The sequence below is a fragment of the Bufo gargarizans genome, chromosome 1, assembly GCF_014858855.1.
Source record: "Bufo gargarizans isolate SCDJY-AF-19 chromosome 1, ASM1485885v1, whole genome shotgun sequence".
Lineage (NCBI taxonomy): Eukaryota > Metazoa > Chordata > Amphibia > Anura > Bufonidae > Bufo > Bufo gargarizans.
In genome coordinates this window covers 701377206-701391061 of record NC_058080.1, presented here as the reverse complement: position 1 = coordinate 701391061, position 13856 = coordinate 701377206, and the positions used below count along the sequence as shown (strand labels likewise).

The 13856-nt window shown below is 44.9% G+C and overlaps 1 protein-coding gene across 2 annotated transcripts in view; it reads left to right on the top strand.

Annotated features, from left to right (window-relative positions):
- FANCG (FA complementation group G) overlaps positions 1 to 10532 on the top strand; it is a 58046-nt gene extending 47514 nt beyond the window's left edge. For both annotated transcript variants that reach the window (XM_044276257.1, XM_044276258.1), the window contains exon 15: positions 9088 to 10532. In XM_044276257.1, coding sequence (XP_044132192.1) covers positions 9088 to 9184 — 97 coding nt within the window. In that variant the 3' untranslated portion in view covers positions 9185 to 10532. The remainder of the gene's footprint in view (positions 1 to 9087) is intronic.
- Positions 10533 to 13856: the final 3324 nt, after the last annotated feature.

Below are 13856 nucleotides of genomic sequence, written 5' to 3'. Positions count from 1 at the left end.
TCGCTGTTAACGAGACTGGGTACTGTGGAGGTCACTAATAAACGGGCTACCGCTGTGGAGGTCACTGTTGAAGGGGTGGGTACTGTAGATGTGACTGTTATGGGGGATACTGTCTATCTTTTAACCACTTCAGCCCCGCTAGGTGAAACCCCCTTCATGACCAGAGCACTTTTTACACTTCGGCACTACACTCCTTTCACCGTTTATCGCTCGGTCATGCAACTTACCACCCAAATGAATTTTACCTCCTTTTCTTCTCACTAATGGAGCTTTCATTTGGTGGTATTTTATTGCTGCTGACATTTTTACTTTTTTTGTTATTAATCAAAATGTAACGATTTCTTTGCAAAAAAATGACATTTTTCACTTTCAGCTGTAAAATTTTGCAAAAAAAACGACATCCATATATAAATTTTTCGCCAAATTTATTGTTCTACGTGTCTTTGATAAAAAAAAAATGTTTAGGCAAAAAAAAAAATGGTTTGGGTAAAAGTTATAGCATTTACAAACTATGGTACAAAAATGTGAATTTCCGCTTTTTGAAACAGCTCTGACTTTATGAGCACCTGTCATGTTTCCTGAGGTTCTACAATGCCCAAACAGTAGAAAACCCCCACAAATGACCCCATTTCGGAAAGTAGACACCCTAAGGTATTCGCTGATGGGCATAGGGAGTTCATAGAACTTTTTATTTTTTGTCACAAGTTAGCGGAAAATGATGATGATTTTATTTTTATATTTTTTTCTTACAAAGTCTCATATTCCACTAACTTGCGACAAAAAATAAAAAATTCTAGGAACTCGCCATGCCCCTCACGGAATACCTTGGGGTGTCTTCTTTCCAAAATGGGGTCACTTGTGGCGTAGTTATACTGCCCTGGCAATTTAGGGGCCCAAATGTGTGAGAAGAACTTTGCAATCAAAATGTGTAAAAAATGACCGGTGAAATCCAAAAGGTGCACTTTGGAATATGTGCCCCTTTGCCCACCTTGGCAGCAAAAAAGTGTCACACATCTGGTATCGCCGTACTCAGGAGAAGTTGGGGAATGTGTTTTGGGGTGTCATTTTACATATACCCATGCTGGGTGAGAAAAATATCTTGGTCAAATGCCAACTTTGTATAAAAAAAATGGGAAAAGTTGTCTTTTGCCAAGATATTTCTCACCCAGTATGGGTATATGTAAAATGACACCCCAAAACACATTCCCCAACTTCTCCTGAGTACGGCGATACCAGATGTGTCACACTTTTTTGCTGCCAAGGTGGGCAAAGGGGCACATATTCCAAAGTGCACCTTTTGGATTTCACCGGTCATTTTTTACACATTTTGATTGCAAAGTTCTTCTCACACATTTGGGCCCCTAAATTGCCAGGGCAGTATAACTACCCCACAAGTGACCCCATTTTGGAAAGAAGACACCCCAAGGTATTCTGTGAGGGGCATGGCGAGTTCCTAGAATCTTTTATTTTTTGTCGCAAGTTAGTGGAATATGAGACTTTGTAAGGAAAAAAGAGAAAAAAAGAAAAATCATCATTTTCCGCTAACTTGTGACAAAAAATAAAAAATTCTAGGAACTCGCCGTGCCCCTCACGGAATACCTTGGGGTGTCTTCTTTCCAAAATGGGGTCACTTGTGGCGTAGTTATACTGCCCTGGCAATTTAGGGGCCCAAATGTGTAAGAAGTACCTTGCAATCAAAATCTGTAAAAAATGGCCTGCAAAATCCGAAAGGTGCACTTTGGAATATGTGCCCCTTTGCCCACCTTGGCTGCAAAAAAGTGTCACACATCTGGTATTGCCGTACTCAGGAGAAGTTGGGGAATGTGTTTTGGGGTGCCATTTTACATATAACCATGCTGGGTGAGAGAAATATCTTGGCAAAAGACAACTTTTCCTATTTTTTTATACAAAGTTGGCATTTGACCAAGATATTTTTCTCACCCAGCATGGGTATATGTAAAATGACACCCCAAAACACATTCCCCAACTTCTCCTGAGTACGGCGATACCAGATGTGTGACACTTTTTTGCAGCCTAGATGCGCAAAGGGGCCCAAATTCCTTTTAGGAGGGCATTTTTAGACATTTGGATCCCAGACTTCTTCTCACACTTTCGGGCCCCTAAAAAGCCAGGGCAGTATAAATACCCCACATGTGACCCCACTTTGGAAAGAAGACACCCCGAGGTATTCAATGAGGGGCCTGGCGAGTTCCTAGAAATTTTTTATTTTTTGCATAAGTTAGCGGAAATTGATTTTTTTTTGGTTTTTTTCTCACAAAGTCTCACTTTCCGCTAACTTAGGACAAAAATTTCAATCTTTCATGGACTCCATATGCCCCTCAGCGAATACCTTGGGGTGTCTTCTTTCCGAAATGGGGTCACATGTGGGGTATTTATACTGCCCTGGCTTTTTAGGGCCCCAAAAGCGTGAGAAGAAGTCTGGAATATAAATGTCTAAAAATGTTTGCATTTGGATTCCGTGAGGGGTATGGTGAGTTCATGGGAGATTTTATTTTTTGACACAAGTTAGTAGAATATGAGACTTAGTAAGAAAAAACAAAAACAAACAAAAAATTTCCGCTAACTTGTGCCAAAAAAAATGTCTGAATGGAGCCTTACAGGGGGGGGTTATCAATGACAGGGGGGGTTATCAATGACAGGGGGGGTGATCAATGACAGGGGGGGTGATCAATGACAGGGGGGGTGATCAATGACAGGGGGGGTGATCAATGACAGGGGGGGTGATCAATGACAGGGGGGTAATCACCCATATAGACTCCCGGATCACCGCCCTGTCATTGATCACCCCCCTGGTAAGGCTCCATTCAGACGTCCGTATAATTTTTACGGATCCATGGATCGGATCCGCAAAACACATGCGGACGTCTGAATGGAGCCTTACAGGGGGGTTATCAATGACAGGGGGTGATCAGGGTGATCACCCCCTTGTCACTGATCACCCCCCCTGTAAGGCTCCATTCAGACATCCGCATGATTTTTTACGGATACATGGATCGGATCCACAAAACACATGCAGACGTCTGAATGGAGCCTTACAGGGGGGTTATCAATGACAGGGGGTGATCAGGGTGATCACCCCCCTGTCACTGATCACCCCCCTGTAAGGCTCCATTCAGATGTCCGCATGATTTTTTACGGATCCATGGATACATGGATCGGATCCACAAAACGCATGCGGACGTCTGAATGGAGCCTTACAGGGGGGTTATCAATGACAGGGGGTGATCAGGGTGATCACCCCCCTGTCACTGATCACCCCCCTGTAAGGCTCCATTCAGATGTCCGCATGATTTTTTACGGATCCATGGATACATGGATCGGATCCACAAAACACATGCGGACGTCTGAATGGAGCCTTACAGGGGGGTTATCAATGACAGGGGGTGATTAGGGTGATCTGGGTGATCACCCCCCTGTCACTGATCACCCCCCCTGTAAGGCTCCATTCAGACATCCGCATGATTTTTTACGGATCCATGGATACATGGATCGGATCCACAAAACACATGCGGACGTCTGAATGGAGCCTTACAGGGGGGTTATCAATGACAGGGGGTGATCAGGGTGATCACCCCCCTGTCACTGATCACCCCCCCTGTAAGGCTCCATTCAGACATCCGCATGATTTTTACGGATCCATGGATCGGATCCACAAAACACATGCGGACGTCTGAATGGAGCCTTACAGGGGGGTGATCAATGACAGGGGGGTGATCAGGGAGTGTATATGGGTGATCACCCGCCTGTCATTGATCACCCCCCTGTAAGGCTCCATTCAGACGTCCGCATGTGTTTTGCGGATCCGATCCATGTATCCATGGATCCGTAAAAATCATGCGGACGTCTGAATGGAGCCTTACAGGGGGGTGATCAATGACAGGGGGGTGATCAATGACAGGGGGGTGATCAATGACAGGGGGTGATCAGGGAGTGTATATGGGTGATCACCCGCCTGTCATTGATCACCCCCCTGTAAGGCTCCATTTAGACGTCCGTATGCGTTTTGCGGATCCGATCCATGTATCCGTGGATCCGTAAAAATCATACGGACGTCTGAACGGAGCCTGACAGGGGGGTGATCAATGACAGGGGGGTGATCAATGACAGGGGGGTGATCAATGACAGGGGGGTGATCAATGACAGGGGGGTGATCAATGACAGGGGGGTGATCAATGACAGGGGGGTGATCAATGACAGGGGGGTGATCAGGGAGTTTATATGGGGTGATCATGGGTGATCAGGGGTTTATAAGGGGTTAATAAGTGACGGGGGGGGGGGGGGGTGTAGTGTAGTGTAGTGTGGTGTTTGGTGCGACTGTACTGACCTACCTGAGTCCTCTGGTGGTCGATCCTAACAAAAGCGACCACCAGAGGACCAGGTAGGAGGTATATTAGACGCTGTTATGAAAACAGCGTCTAATATACCTGTTAGGGGTTAAAAAATTCGGATCTCCAGCCTGCCAGCGAGCGATCGCCGCTGGCAGGCTGGAGATCCACTCGCTTACCTTCCGTTCCTGTGAGCGCGCGCGTTCACAGGAAATCTCGCGTCTCGCGAGATGACGCATATATGCGTGACTGTGCACAGGGCTGCCACCTCCGGACCGCACATCTGCGTTAGGCGGTCCGGAGGTGGTTAACGACACGCACAAACATTAAATGAAATAGATGAAATATGCCCGTGCAAAGCCGGGTCCTTCTGCTAGTAAAATAATAAAATAAAAATACGCGCTTCGGGGATCTACAGGTCCTGTTCATCAGGTTTCAGTTACAGGGCTTCAGTTGCATGCGCTACACAGTGCCGTCAGCAGAAGCTTAGGGGGTTAAATGCATGGCAGCCTTAGTGTAGAGCAGAAGGGTTTGGGTTCCTAGACCACTGGGCTGACTTTTCACTGGAGTACAAACCATTTTCCGCAGATAATTTGCACAATGGACGGGGAGCTGCTGTGTTGGAGAGAATTCTGGCTGGGGTGGAAATGCATTTAGGACGAGGAGGGAGGATATGGCTATAAATATGGAGGTAGACAGGTTAAAGAGGGGTCAGGGGGGAGGATTAAAAAAGCTGATAAAATCCGTCAGTTACAAACCAACTCTGAAAGAGGAAAGAAAAATTAAAAATTCAAATATATTTTCTAAAAGTGTAAAATTGAAATATATGTTCACAAATACCAGAAGTCTAGTAAGCAAAATAGGAGAGCTGGAGGCCTTGGTACTGGAAAAACCTATTGATGTAGTTGGTGTTGCTGAGACATGGCTGGACTCTTCTCACCATTTGGGATTAAAATCTTTAAGGTTTTACACTCTTTAGAAATGACAGGGCTGTATGCTAGGAGTGATATGAAAGTAATGCACTATAGCAGGGGTGGCCAACCTTACAGACACAAAGAGGCAAAAAATGACTGCCAGGAGCCACAAGACCCCCATTGCTCAGATCAGGACCGCCCCATTTTCAGATCAGACTCTCCCATGCTCAGATCAGACCCCCATTGCTCAGATCAGGACCGCCCCATTTTCAGATCAGACTCTCCCATGCTCAGATCAGACCCCCATTGCTCAGATCAGGACCGCCCCATGCTTAGATCAGACCCCCCATGCTCAGTTCTATAATTTAAAAAAAATCTCTTCCCTCTGCTGATCAGGCACTGGGCTCCTGCTCGGGCACCTGCTACTCTGCAGGTCTGACACGCTCTCCTCTGTGACCTGATGAGCACAACCTCACGTCATAGTCGGTGTCTCCACGTACTACGTTCTCACACTGTGTGCATCAGGACGTAGTGGAGTGTGAGCTGGAGCCGCAAAGTAGCAACAAAAGAGATCGGATCATGGGGTGGAGAGTGCTTCCCGGCTCCACAGCTAGAGCCGCACCTGAAGAAGCAAAGAGCCGCATGCGGCGGCCACCCCTGCACTATAGCAATAGGTGCAAACATAACATATGAACTAAGCCCTCACTCTAATGATAAAATCTGAGACTCTTAGCCAATATATTTTGATCAAAACACATCTGTGCCACCTACCCAGCGCAACGGTGGTCTCAGTCAGGCAGGTCCTACGCTAAACCTACTTATGCCGTTGGGCATCTATATTCAGGAGTGCAGACCCTGCACATATTGTGTGCATCCAGCAAGCGACGAGAGGAGGAGGCCGCACACCTATATGTACCACCTAATCAAGGTCGTCTGTGGGATAGGTGGGTTCAAAAGTGCACGAATGCTACTCCCAGGATAGGCGCGCTTTCACACCTGAAGGTGCCACTCCTTCAAGACAAATACAAAAAAAAAAATCACTTAAAGACCATATGTTATGTTTGCATCTATTGCTATAGTGCATTATTTTCTGTGACTTTATAAATGTAGCCATGCACATCCACATAGTTACTATCATATCGTGCAGGATGTTTTGTATCTTTTTTCTGTTATTTTTTTTTTTTTTTTTTGTGATATAAAAGTAATTGTGAAAGAAACAATTGTGGATGACGGTTGTGAGGATGTTGAAATCTTGTGGGTGAAAATGCAGTGAAGAAAATAATGGAAAAAATAATTCTTGGTGTGATCTATAGACCCCCCAATATCACTGAGGAGATAGAAGATCGAATGCATGTGCAAATGGAGCGGGCGGCACAGGCTGGCACAGTGGTGATAATGGGAGATTTTAACTATCCACACATAGATTGGGAACATGGTTCTGCAAGAACATTCCTCCGCTTTTTGCAGGATAATTTTATGGGCCAGTTTGTAGAAGATCCTACTAGAGGCGATGTTCTTCTGGATCTAGTCATGGGAAATGCCACTGTCCATGAAAACCTGAGCTAACCACAATGGAGCCATGGCATAAGTACCTGAGTGGTGAACCGGAACCCCTTCCGGTTCACCACTCAGGTACTTATGCCATGGCTCCATTTGTAGTTATCCATGTTCTATGTATGGTTGCACTTTGCACTTTATACCTTTTGTACTGTTTTGGATCTCCATTCTGGTTTGTTAACCGTGGCTTGGCCTTATTTTTTAGATATCCGGTTCATGTTATTTATATATTATGCTATCTACATGATTTAATTAGTCTGGCTATTTATTATTATAAATTATATGTATACGCCTATATACCAGTGGTGCCGTATATTTTCTTCTTGTGTGTTCTATACCCACCACAATACTGTCTCGTATCTGTATTTTATCATATTTTGTCTCGTGTTGAGACTTTAATAAAGCTTATTTATTTATTTGTGCTAGCCTTTTTTCGTCTTTGTTGTTCCCCTTTTTCCAACCTTAAAGGGCTTCTGTCACCCCACTAAAGTAATATTTTTTTTTTTTGGCTAGTTAAATTCCTTATACTGCTATATACGAAAATATAATGGTGTTACTTACTTTCCTTCAGCAGTTTCTTATAAAAATGAACTTTTATAATATGTAAATTAGGTCTCTACCAGCAAGTAGGGCGTCTACTTGCTGGTAGCCGCCGCAAAAAACCGCCCGCTCGTCGTGTTGATTGACAGGGCCAGCCGCGGTCTCCTCCTCCGGCCGGCCCTGTCAGCATTTCAATAATCGCGCGCCTGTGTTCATTCGGCGCAGGCGCTCTGAGATGAGGAGGCTCGCCTCCTCAGAACTCCCTCAGTGTGCCTGCGCCAAATGAACACAGGCGCGATTTTTGAAATGCTGACAGGGCCGGCCGGAGGAGGAGATCGCGGCTGGCCCTGTCAATCAACACGACGAGGGGGCATTTTTTTGCGGCAGCTACCAGCAAGTAGACGCCCTACTTGCTGGTAGAGACCTAATTTACATATTATAAAAGTTCATTTTTATAAGAAACTGCTGAAGGAAAGTAAGTAACACCATTATATTTTCGTATATTGCAGTATAAGGAATTTAACTAGCCCAACAAAAAAAAAAGACTTTAGTGGGGTGACAGAAGCCCTTTAACAACTATGCAACTATGATTTATTACAAAGAAGTAAAATGGGCACTCATATATCTAGATCACAAGGTAGGCAAAGTGACTCAAATATTAATTTATTAATAGCGATGAGTTGAACAAATTTATATGAGCAATGTACCCTAAATAAAACTAATTTCCCGAAATCAGCATAAAATAGTAAAACTTATAAAATTGATAAAATAAACATTACAACTGTCCACTGTTATAGCTGATAAAAGATCCAAGTGTCCAATCCAGTGTTAATAATTCAATCTGGCATTAATAGATGTAACGGCATCAGTGGTATACAGCTACTTTATTGACTCTTCAGAAATATATTTATATACTTATTTATACACATTATTTCACTTATTGTTTTATAATTATACCTTGATCCAGTGGATTTTATGTAGCAGTTTATGCTGCATTTTACCCATTGGTCACTATTAGTCACTGTGCACTTATTATCAATTTATTTATTCACTCACTGATTTATTTATTTTCTGGAGATATATTTGCTGTAAACCACTGTTGTAGATAATAGAAGACAAAACTACTGTGTTACATCTATTAATGCCAGATTGAATTATTAACACTGGATTGGACACTTGGATCTTTTATCAGCTATAACAGTGGACAGTTGTAATGTTTATTTTATCAATTTTATAAGTTTTACTATTTTATGCTGATTTCGGGAAATTAGTTTTATTTAGGGTACATTGCTCATATAAATTTGTTCAACTCATCGCTATTAATAAATTAATATTTGAGTCACTTTGCCTACCTTGTGATCTAGATATATGAGTGCCCATTTTACTTCTTTTTAATACTATTGTTTTTGGTGATTGGGTACAACATCTATTTTGGTGCACCTTGCCATCCTAAACCAGAGGTGAGCCGTCCTTTATCCCTTTATTAATGATTTATTACCAGCCTGAGGATTGCAGTCAATTCACATGGGGTATAGGAGGAGACCTCGCAGCATTTCCTTCAGGAAATCCCAGCTGATGTCAGCGTGAGACATAAGGGGGAGACACGGACACACAGGCTAGAGCAATTAGAGAAGGGATTGGGGAGAGCAGCTTTCCGGGAGACACCCACTGAGGTCAGAGCCTGCAGCCGCTCACTGGTCTCTTTACCTGCTCTTCTGCTTTCTCCGCAGTGATCTGCCCCTGTACCTGTCTATCATCAGCCGGAAAGCAGATTCCATGGATGCATCTCTGGTGAAAGAACTGGAGTACTATGTGCAAAATGAATAGAAGATGACGACGACTCCTAGCTGCACATCCGGGGCCATGAAGACGTGAATTTTATGTCATCATAGACTCTTGTTACCTATTCAGTGGCAAAACTATGAAGTGGCTGCAGCCTAAGGGCGGCTCACAGACTCCCCCATAAGAGGACAGCAGGATTATAAATGGTGGTGTTGCTACAGGGGTTATTTCACGAAAAGTACTTATCCCCTATCCACAGAATAGGTGATAAATGTTGGATCGCTAGGGCTCCCACCACTGGAGAGCAGTCCACAGATTCCCTCTCTGAATGGAATGGTCTGACGCTCTAGTAACCTCTATGGGACTGATGTAGACGGTACTCTTAGTCCCATAGAAGTCTGTGGAGAAGTGAACCATTAGGTGCACTACCACTATTCGGAGAGGAGACTCAAGGACCCTCCACTCTCAGAATCATTAGGGGTTCCAGCAGCTGTTATCCCCCCAGCATTTATCAACTATTCTGTGGACAGGTGAGAAATATATTTTGTGGGCTAGCTCCTTTAAAGAGGACCTCTCGGCAGGATAAACCCTATAAATCCAGGCGTTCTGACTGGTAGGGTTGATCCTGCTGATTAAAACGAAACCCGTGTGGTTAAAATATGTTTGGCCATACCAAAGAATAAAGTTTTATCTTATATACAAATTAGGTCTTCAGTGCATCAAAGGGCAGGCCCTATCTTCTCCGTGCTCTTCAGTTCCTCCGCTTTCCTGCATTCGCCGCACCCTCATTGTCCTCTTGCCTGGTCCTGTCAACCTGCACATGCATCTATGATTCAATAATCAGCGCATGCACAGTACATGTCCTTCAAGTTTCCCCGCTGCCAAGATGACTACTGCGCATGTAGAATCTACAGCGTATGCAAGGAATTCCAGGGCCAGGCAAGAGCACAATGAGAATGTCCTGTCAGTCATCGGGAGGCGGCGTGGCAAACTACAAAGCTGAGGGGGATAGGGCCTGCCCACCGTTGCACTTAAAGGGGTTTTCTGAAACCTTACTACTGATGACCTATCCTCTGTCTCAGTGTCTGCAAAGCCAATCCGCCTTATGTCAGATACACAGGTATTCTCATTTCAGACAATTATGGGTACTGTGGATATGCCACAAATGTCGGAATTGGGAAAACCCTTTTAAGGCCCTCACTTTGTGCTCAGGGTGATACTATAGCTGGAATATTAATATTTTCCATCACTAGAACTAAGAACCCTGAACAATTAAAGGGGTTGTCTCAAAAAAAATATTCTACAGTGTTCAAACCAGCACCTGGATCTGAATACTTTTGTGATTGCAGGTAATTAAACATTTAGTATAGCCACTGAGTTATTCAATAACATGTATCTGTATAGCGCCACCCGCTGATTGTTCTTATTTCTCTGTCCACCTGAGGTGGACGCACATGCTCAGTTCCGACCGCCTCCTGGGCTGTGATGGGGAGAGAGCTGCAGCGAAAGGACAGGTACTAAACTGCGATAGGGAGAGATCTGCAGCAGAAAGGACGTGCCCCCTGAACTATCAGCTTAATATAAATTGAGCTGAGCAATAATTGGGGAGATCTCTGGATCCATGTGAGGTGCAGGAATGCTTCTAGCTTTGTAAGAAAGAGATTTTCACGTTTAAGTTCATTCTTTACAGAACACCACTCACCTGAGAGAGTTATTTTCTGGACATCCACCAAACCTAGATCCTTCCCTGCCAGGGGGTGAGGTGAGATCCAGTGCTGGAGTTTCCATTGGCCCAGATTCTAGTTTACAGCTGATGCTTGGTCATACAGACCCCAATAATGTCAGACCACCAAGGTCTTTAGACTATGGAGGGACAGCTGTGCCTGGTTCTACTTGTACCTTTATTACTGCCTTCCTCAGAAGGTCGGCCATCTTACTGAAAGGGACAGCAATGGGGTCTAACGTAGGCCCAATGTATGCCAAATATTCAATTTATGTAAATGCTACAGGACTGAGACGAAGAGTAGCTGGGATAGGAAGCGACCCGGGGGCACATCACATTGCCCATGCCCAGGGGTCCTGAGGGTTATCAGGGAGATGACAGGGCTGTCAGATGACCAATGTGTATGAGGGCAGTGCCCAGATCTTCCTTCCCTACCGATCATCTATGAAGGACTAAGAAACATAGGAGCAGGTCAGCAATTACTGTGGTTGGCACTCATGGGTCACCAGGGATGGTTTGGATGAGATCACGGCTGGTTCCCTCAGCAATCCAGAGAACACATCAGTTGGGTTTTCACTGACACTGGTGTTGGGGCACTGTGGTTGGCACCAATCGGCTGTATGTATATCACTGGTATGGGGTGCTGGGCCATAACTCTGTCACCCTGTTAGGAGGCCATTTTCTAGCTATCTTAAAGCAATATTCTGGTTAGAATTGGTTACCCACTGGATAGGGGAATGTTAGATCTTGAGGGTCTGACTCCTGGGACCCCCACCAATCATGAGAAAAAGGGTCAAGACCCTCAATGCATGTACAGCACAGGTTGGGCATGTATGCTGCTGCTCCATTCATCTCTATGAGACTGCCAGAGATAGACGAGAGCGGTACACCACAATATCCAGCAATCCCATAGTCTGAATGGAGTGGCAGTGCACGTGCTTAACCTGTCGGTGGCACAGGACCCCTGCACTTGTGATGGATGGGGGTCTCGGTAGTCAGACCCCACTATTCTAACACGTATCCTTTGTACAGTGGACAAAGGGTAACTTGTAACCACAACACCTCTTTTAGGCTTCAGCAAGGAGCTCATCCTGCCAGGTTTACCCCAAGTAATTGGGGGAGTGCTTTATTCAGACAGGCAGTAGCATCACACTGTCACAATAAGTGCTCTTGGTCTCTATTAGGGGGTCATACTCGGTCTCCCACCCTAATAACGGGTTAATGCCATTCCATTAGAGAGTATTCACACTGGGCAGATTTCATCCAGTCCGATCATCTGAATAGGGTAGGTTTGGAGACCAGGACCATACATATTGATGACCTATCCTGAGGGTAGGTGATCAATATACCACCTCTTTAACCCTGTAGTGTTTGGTACCTAAAGAAAAAACATACTCCCCCCCCCCCCCCCTTCCCCGTTAAACATAACATTTGTGACAACACATTTCCTTTAACATATTTTTAAAATAATTTTTGGTGATGTTATTTTACATTTTTCACATTTAATAAAAAAATCATAAAATCCTGAAGTTTTTGCACTGGCCACTAAGGCTAGGTCTACACGGCGACATTTGTTGCGCGACAAAAAGTTGCGTGACATGTCCCGCAACATTTTGTTGCACTAATGTCGCGCGACAATTTTTATAATGGCAGTCTATGGTGTCGCACTGCAACCATCTCGAATGGATTTTCTGTGACTGTCGCAGCATGTCGCATGTTGCAGTGCGACACTATAGACTGCCATTATAAATATTGTCGCGTGACATTAGTGCAACAAAATGTCGCGCGACAAATGTCGTCGTGTAGACCTAGCCTTAGCCTAATAATAGGTGCCACTTCTGGGTCTGTACGGATCACTTTGCTGCAGTTATCTGCTTATCGGTGGTCTTAATCCTGCCTGTAATATCACCTCTGTGTACAGATAACACAGGATCCTCCCTTCACAGTAGGTGATTGTCACAGCTCATCTATTCCTTCCCTGTACAATGACCTCTGCACAGGGCACAGGGCACAGATCAAGCCTAGAAAACTCTCCCACAGAAGTCACTGAGGTCCCCTCCTGACCATTGTGTCTATGGGGCTGCCGTAAAGTCATGTTCTTAAAGGGGTTGTCTCATCTAAGACAATGGGGACATATCACTAGGATATGTCCCCATTGTCTTATAGGTACGGGTCCCGCTGGGAACAGGACTCCATTCCGGCCACCACCAAACGCTCTCCCCATAGAAGTGAATGGGAGCGTACCTCATATGACCGGCCAGCGCTCCCATTCACTTCTATGGGCCCTACGGAAATATCCAGCGCTCGCTTATTTTCGGCGGCAAAATGAATAGAGGGCAGCTGAGCATGCACCCTCCACAACTTTCAGGGCTCCGTTCTCGATATAGGTGCAGGTCCCAGCGGTGTGACCCGCACCTATAAGACAATCCTAGCGATATGCCCCCATTGTCTGAGATGAGACAGCACCTTTAATGCTTTCTAACTGCTGTTAAGAAAGGCTCAGGCAAGATGGCCGCCCCCCATACCCATGTACAGGAAATAGAGTACAAAAATCCGCAATCAGAAAATAAAAACAGATTAGAAAAAAAGGAGACGTGTTACTATCTGATTTTAACTGGCAGATAACATTTTTGGTGACACATTTCCTTTAAGTGACCTTGTGGTCCCCAGACGGTAAATGGTCAGGTGGACGTGGTCAGCCGTGATGTATCCGTAGGTGGCACGTCACTGCTGGGAGACACGTCAGAACGTCATTGGTTACTAGGGGGATCCTGGAAAACCCCTTTAAGATGAGAAGGGGAAAAAAATAAACTAGTTCCTATAGTCTGGGGTGTGACAGAGCCTTCATACACAGGAGCCCAGCCACCCAGACATGGCCATGACTAATCACTTAGAAGACTGATGTATGGCTGCTGCTTTGACTGACAGCTATCTCAGCCAATGTTTGATTGTCAGGCGCTCCAGCCAATCACCGACAGCCAGATAACAGCTTCC